This window comes from Sphaerodactylus townsendi, linkage group LG15 (assembly GCF_021028975.2).
Source record: "Sphaerodactylus townsendi isolate TG3544 linkage group LG15, MPM_Stown_v2.3, whole genome shotgun sequence".
Lineage (NCBI taxonomy): Eukaryota > Metazoa > Chordata > Lepidosauria > Squamata > Sphaerodactylidae > Sphaerodactylus > Sphaerodactylus townsendi.
In genome coordinates this window covers 11,513,340-11,520,566 of record NC_059439.1, presented here as the reverse complement: position 1 = coordinate 11,520,566, position 7,227 = coordinate 11,513,340, and the positions used below count along the sequence as shown (strand labels likewise).

The 7,227-nt window shown below is 46.1% G+C and overlaps 1 protein-coding gene across 2 annotated transcripts in view; it reads right to left on the bottom strand.

Moving 5' to 3' along the window:
• Nucleotides 1-2,017: 2,017 nt before the first annotated feature.
• LOC125444644 (signal transducer and activator of transcription 5B) overlaps nucleotides 2,018-7,227 on the bottom strand; it is an 87,691-nt gene continuing 82,481 nt past the window's right edge. For both annotated transcript variants that reach the window (XM_048517173.1, XM_048517174.1), the window contains 3 exons: nucleotides 7,120-7,171; nucleotides 6,627-6,734; nucleotides 2,018-5,203 (listed from right to left, as the gene is read on the bottom strand). In XM_048517173.1, the coding sequence (XP_048373130.1) occupies nucleotides 5,077-5,203; nucleotides 6,627-6,734; nucleotides 7,120-7,171 (287 nt within the window). In that variant the 3' untranslated portion in view covers nucleotides 2,018-5,076. The remainder of the gene's footprint in view (nucleotides 5,204-6,626; nucleotides 6,735-7,119; nucleotides 7,172-7,227) is intronic.

Sequence of the window (7,227 nt, the reverse complement as noted above, 5' to 3'; positions counted from 1 at the left end):
TATTACAATCTGACTAATTGTCCTTGTCTCTATACTGTATCACTTGATACCTTTCATATTAACATGAGTTAATATTAAGACTTCCTGTCTGCAAGTTGCTTTGGAAATGTTCAGAGTTGAAAAGCAGCTACTCCCCCCCCCCTTACTCACAACTCCACAACTATGTTAAATAAATAAATCCTCCCAGGGAAAAAGCACCAGTTTTTCACTGTCATGCCAGGGTTTCAGAACCCTGATTCTCCTTATAAATAACCCTTCTTCCTCTTAGAATATTTATTTTCTTTTTTTACTTGAACTTCCCACCCTTCCTTTAAAGAAGCCAGTGTACATGACCCTCTGCCCAGTCCTAGCCCAACACTGTAACCACCGGTGGCCAAAATAATCTCTTTTTTTTTTCAAATATGAGCAACATATAATTTTTCAAATATGAGCAACAAAAATTATAAAACAGAGACCGCCATCTGGTGGACATAGACAGATCCACTCATTCTGTGGAGTTTAGTGGGAGAATTTTTGAAAGGGAGGCCTATGTAGGACTATTACTGTAAATATGGATGGTCAGGGAGTTGCTGCAGTCAACTGCAGCAGCTGAGGCATGTTTGTTTGTTTGCCAAAGGATGTGGATACCTGAAGCAAGTGCAAGTTGGTTGCTCTCTTGGAAGTGAAGGTTCAGCAATTTGAAGCACAAGTATAGACTCTTCAGGGCATTAAGAAAAATGAGGGCTTCCTGGACAGAGTGGAGCAGAATGGAGAACATGCTGGGGAGTTCTCTGAGGAGATGGGCAGCTCTCAAACACAGGAGGTGGGCATTTAGAGGAATGTGACATGTAGAGATAAAGAGACCGGGGAGCATTCTGGGAGTTAGAAGCTACAGGGTTGATTTGAAGTTCTTTACTTTGTCAGTGAGGACAAAGAACAGGCACAGGAGCAACAGAGAATGTCTTTGGAGAATGTGCAAGTGACAGAAGGTTCAGCCCATGGAATGGTCCCTGCAAAACCCCAAAGAAGATTTGCGGTGGTGGTAAAGGACTCCCTGCTGAGGGGAACAGAAATGGTGATTTGCAGGTCTGATGTCTCAAGGGGTGTGCCGTCTCCCTGGGACGAAAATCCATGATGTCACAGAGCAGTTAACAAGATTTGTCAAACCCACCCATCGTTATCCCTTCCTTTTGATCCATGTGGGAACAAATGGAACTGCAAGATGTAGCTTTCAGGACATCACAAGGGATTTTGAGGTTCTGGGAAGGAAGCTGAAGGATTTAGATGCACAGGTTGTTGTTTCATCTCTACTCCCAGTTGAAGGACACGGTCCAGGGAGGGAAAGAAGACTAGTGGAGGTGAACAACTAGCTCTGCAAGTGGTGCCGCCAGGAACATTTTGGCTTTTTGGACCATGGTCTGTGGTTTCATGAAAATGGACCACTAGCAATGGATGGGTTGTACCGCATAGCTGTAGGTAGGAACATTTTTGCTAGGAGGCTCGCGAACCTGATCAAGAGGGCTTTAAACTGTGTTTTGAGGGGCAGGGAGACAGTCTTCAAGCTGGCAGGAGTTAGAATGCTAGAGATAATGTTCCAAAGGTTATAGAGAGAAGTGAGCTACTAGTTCAGGAACCCAACAGTGGGAAGGAAAAACCTTAAATGAACAGCCAGGGTGAATGAACTTGTCTGCAGATGGGTGCCAGTGTTGCTAAAATTCCTCCTTTACTGTGTTGCTCCTGCTGCCCCATTTTTTAATAGGGAATATCCAACTTGATGAAGAATTCTGTGTAACCTGGAAGTTTGCTGTTTTGTGTTATTGTGGTGGGTCCTAATAGAACATTATTACACAAGTATTGTTTTTTGGAATGTTTCTGGGGCCCAGTATGGCTGAAGCTTTGTCCTAAGTGTGACAAAGAAACAATAGTCATTCTTCTTTTGAAAATACAACTATTAACAGTTTTTAAAATTTGTTGGAATGCAAAGGTCTCTTGGAAAGCAGAGATGAAAGTTTTTTTTAAAAAAATCAAAACAACGGTGCAGGGGGGTGGTTATTTATTTTAAAAAATGCAGACAATATTTTATTGTGTACAGACATCTTCCAACTCATTACTGTTTCATCAAAACCAAGTTTTCTTCTCTTTTGTTCTAAAGAAAATCTAAACACTGTTTGTACATTCTGTCCCCGGTGGTTCTCTCTTTTTCCAAATTAAGGACAAAAAATATATTTTGCTCCATAAAAAAGCTATTGTATTTCAGTAGAAAACTTAAGTTTTAATATACCATGGAAACTCGTTAATAGTTTTGGCAATATGTTTTGGCTAAAATAGTGCAATATCTGCAGTGTTTTGATCATGATCCCTGCCCCAGTGGCATAGGCATAATTCATGACGGATCTCTTGTGCACGATTATGAATGAAAGAGTTGTTCCTTTACATCAACCCCGTCCATATTGACAGGACCGCCAAAGGGTATTTCCCTGGTGAACATGCAGTGCTTTGCAAAATGATGCCACCACGTTCTAGTCTGTGACAGGCATTCAAAACTCTGTTTCCATCCCAGGCTGAGTCTGGGCAGAAATTTGATGTTCCTGCAGCAGAATTTGTCTGATTTCAGACTCCCCCCAGAGATTATAACACACTTATTCTCTCCTCACAGCAGAATAAACTTTACTTTGAGTCTCACGGTTTTGTTACTGACAGATCACCCTTGATCCATGCGCTGGCCCAAAACCTAACCTGTGACCTTGGGGCCACTTATTCTCATAGCCTAAGACACGTCACAGGATTACAGTGATGGTAAAATAGGAAAGGGAAAACCATGTACAGGTCTCTAAACTCCTTGGGAGGAATGGCAGGACAAAACCTTCATAGACAGAGGAGGGCTGATCTGTAGGCCTCAACAAATCCCCTGCCCCTGGCAACTAGTCCTTGTTTACACAAGACCATCTCCTCTCGCTTTCCTGGACCTGGGCGACAGAGGCGGAATTTCCTGAGTGCTTGTCATACTTTAGGTTACTGCAAAGAGTGTTCAGCCATCCCCTGTCTTGTTTGAGGTTGACTGATCTTGTGGTTAAGAGCTGTGGACTCCAATCTGGAGAACCAGGTTTGATTCCCCACTTCTCCACATGAGAGGCAGACTCTGATCTGGAAAACTGGGTGTGACTTCCCCATCCTCCATAAGAAGCCTGCTGGGCTACCTTGTGCCAGAGTTTTCTGAGAACTCTTTCAGCCACACCAATCTCACAAGCTCTCCGTTGTGAGGAGAGGAAGGGGCGGATTTAGTAAGCCTGTTTGAAACTCCTCATGGTTGAGAAAAAAGGGGTATAAATCCAAACTCTTCTTCAATGAACAACAAGCTAGTGGGAACTAATTCTTCGGCAGGGAGGTTTTGAAGGGCAAAGAGCAGGCATGGCCTTGGCATCCAGGGACATTGATCGCACCCCTGTGTAATAACAGCTATAAAAGAACACTCTTCAAAAAGGGAAGATGACGCACAACATAACCGAGGCCTGATCCTTGATTAGGATGGCAGCAGAAAGGGACACACTGTCTAAATCACAGCATCACGCCACACGAAGTGGCAGAGGCACCATGCGTGGGTGTGTGTCAGGAAAAGTTTGGCCTTAGCACTGCGTCTCCTCACTATTCAGTCTCCACTGCTTTGCAGACAGGAATCTGGACTCCAAAGCTTCACTGTTAGATTGCGGCGGGTGCAAATAGTACAGACAGATTCAAAAACTACCTCTTGAACTCCCATGTATCCCCCCACTGGACTGGAGCAGGAAAACTGAATGCTACAACTCGTCGGGATCAGTGGTGGAATAGGTTGCCGCATATCTGTTTTCTGACACACACAAACACACACCCCTACAAAACACAACGCAGGTTGGGCTGAAGGACGGAGCACTCAGCTGAACAAATACATATATGTATGTGTGTGTGAGAGAGAAACCCACTGTTTTGTGTTAAAATAGTCTGAACTTTATTGACTGGCAAGTATAAAAATAATGATTGGAGGGAGCAGTTCTTTTCCGGCCAGAGTGAGAAAGAGAGAAAGAGAAGACAAGCAAACCTGGCAGGATTTGTCTGCTCTACTTCTGCGCCCAAAGCACCCACCCTGTTCCTTTTAAACCTAGCAAGGAAACTCTGGAACTGATTGCTGGAGCCACCCCAGCCTCACACAAGAGAAACATTATTTCAGATTGGAGTTTTGAACTTGACTTTCAAATGGTACTTGTGTTTTTTTTTAAAGAGAGACAAGAAAGAAAAAACCACCTCCCTCTCAATTTGTGGAACTTGGGCTTACTAGGGAGTGAAACGTTGGATAACAACAAAAGCCAGAGTTGCCAGCGTCAGGGGTTAAGAGGCTAGCCATTATTTTGTGACAAGGCAAAGCAAGAGAGATATGGGGATGACAACAAAAGAGAACTTGGGGTGGGGCTGTCACTCCAGATGATCTGGGACAACCAGGCATGTCTACAGTAACCAACTAAAAGCAGGTCTCTCACAGAGTCAGTGACTTCTGCACACACCACACAAGCGCTTGCGTGCAGGAAACACAAGCGGTATGTGGGCAACACACACTGTTTATCCTGGGTGCAGCTGAGGGGAAAAAAAGAAACATCAGACACGGAAGAAAAGTTTACCACAAAAAAATATACTTCAAATAAAGCCTACATCTCTTGCACAGCTCGGCCCCTCCCCTCCCCAAAGGCTTCTGGGTAAAGTATGGCAGTGTGTTGAAATTCTAGGCATAGGAGGGGAGAAAATGATTCTCAACACAAATGTACGTCAAAAAACAGTAGCTTGGCAGTAGCTTGTGGTGTGCTGAAGCAGAAGGCCCGAGGGGAAGGCTTCTCAGAAGAGCAGATGGGAAAACCAAGCAATACACTTCACTGCTTTTTGTACATAGGCGAGTGGAGAGATGACATCCACTCGACCTTCAGACGCTCCCTCAGACAGAGCAGGCCGAGCCTGCCCCCCCCATGGGGCGAGGTAATGCTCTCCCTGCGGTGGCTTTGCTCCCAATTGGAAGTGCCCCGCCTACCCCGTGTTTCACAGTCTCTGTATGGTCTCTCCAGGGGAGGAGGGGAAAGGTCATGACTGCGCATGTGAGATCCACTGGCTGTCAATGGGGCGCCTCAGAAGTTCCTCCACATGTCGTGCCACGTCCATCGAGTCTTCTAGATCATACTCCCCTTCGGTATCCAGTATGGGGTCATGGCTGGAGGGAGAGGGAAAGGAAAGGCATGAATCAGTCGGTGTACAATCTGAGGATAGGTGGAGGACAAACCTCTTCTCCATTAGCAAAACCAGGGCCATTGTTTGTGAACGGACCACGGCACTCGACAAGGAGCAGCAGTGGCAGTGGCTAAGAATAGGTGTACTCTAATCTGGAGAGCTGGGTTTGATTCCCCGATCTGCCACTAGAGTTGTGGAGGCTTATCTGGGGAACTACATTAGCTTGTGCACTCCAACACACACCAGCTCAGTAACCTTGTGCTAGTCACAGTTCTTCGGAGCTCTCTCAGCCCCACCTACCTCACAGGGTGTTTGTTGGGGGGGGGGGAGGGAAAGGAGATTGTAAACCCCTTTGAGTCTGAGGGAAGGGTTAGGGAGGGTACGGAAATACCCGATGTAGCTCCGGAATGGAGCTGTGCACAGCACACAAGGCAGATCAGGGGAATTAGAAGAGTCAGGATTCATACCCTGCTTTTTTCAACCAGAAGGAGCCTCAAAGCAGCGTATTAACTCCTTCCCTTCCTCTCCCCACAACAGATACCTTGTGAGGTAGGTGAGTTCTAAGAGAATTGTGACTAACCCAAAATCACCCAGCAGGTTTCATGTTTAAGAGTGGGGAAACAAACCTGGTTCTCCAGATTAGAGTCCACATGCTCTTAACCACTACACTGCACCACTTCCAACTGATATTGAGGGAGGGTATTTGTTTTCAATTTCCCCTTGCACAAGCAGTCTCGCTGCATGCTGAAAACTAGTAGGAAGCCCTCACCCCAGGGGCTAGTTTCCTATATGCAGGGTGCATTAAAAATTGAGGAGTACTAAAAACTACACAGTTCATTCTAACCATCTCAGAACCTGTAACACTTTATTCCCACTTTATGTTTTGTACTAGGCTGTGAGTTTCCTGATGCGAAATGACAGCGAGGACGCCCCTGAAACACCTGGAGAACATTCGAGCAAGACCTGAAGGCACTGAATATTGCATGGGAAGAGGCTGAAACACTCACTCAAGACAGGAAATGCTGGAGAACACTGGTTGCCCGATATGCTGCTTAGCATGAGAGGATCTAACAAACTAACTAACTAGGTGGTGCAACAATAACAAGGAAGAGGGATGCGGGAGGCAGAAGGGACTGGATTGCTTGTAATGCTTTGCCCTATGAATTGTCAGGTCAGTTAACCAGATGGCTTGAAAGCTGAGAACTTCGAGTTCAAATCCAATGGAGCCGAAGGAGAGAGAGTTGGGAAGGAATATGGCCTTAATAGCGAGTTTGTTTGAGAATGGGAAAGGGGAAGCCACTGAAAGATGAGTGCGGGAGAGACCAGGCCCAGTTCCCTCTCAGTTATAAAGCCTGACCCCCGGTAACAGCCAAGGCAGAGGGTCAAGAACAGCCCCCCTTACTTACTTCTGTGGATATAAGTTGTAGTGGGAGGAGGAGCCGACAGCTGGGGATGGAGCTTGTTCCATGAAAGTGGGCCCTCCACTTGAGGAGTCTCCAAAAGTGGTTAGAAATCTGCAACAGAGAAATACAGCAGAAGGGTTAGGGCAGGGGTCTGCAACCTGTGGCTCTCCAGATGTCCATGGACTACTCATTCCAACCATCCCTTCTCTCTCAGGATGGAGCTGCCAATATGTGGATTTAAATACCTTGAGTTTGCCTCAAGTTTCTAAAACTGTGAATCCTAATGCAGATTCTTGAGGAATCTCAGCTCAACCTCACCCTGCAGTTGCCGGCCCCTTTCCTCAGGGTGGGGGGCAGAACAAATGGCTGAACAGAAAGGGCAAACTCTTGAAGGAAGGACTGGGAGGGCAGCCCCGCCTGATAAAACATCTTCCCTGCCCCGACTACCACTGATAGCCCCCTCCCTATGAACCCCTACTCCAGCCACAACACTCACTCTGGCACAATTTGCTTGATTTGTGGCTTCACGTATCCATCCACGGCCTTTGCTGCAAACAGAGACAGACAAAAAAAATATTCAGAGTTCTCGTAGAGGGCTAGGTGG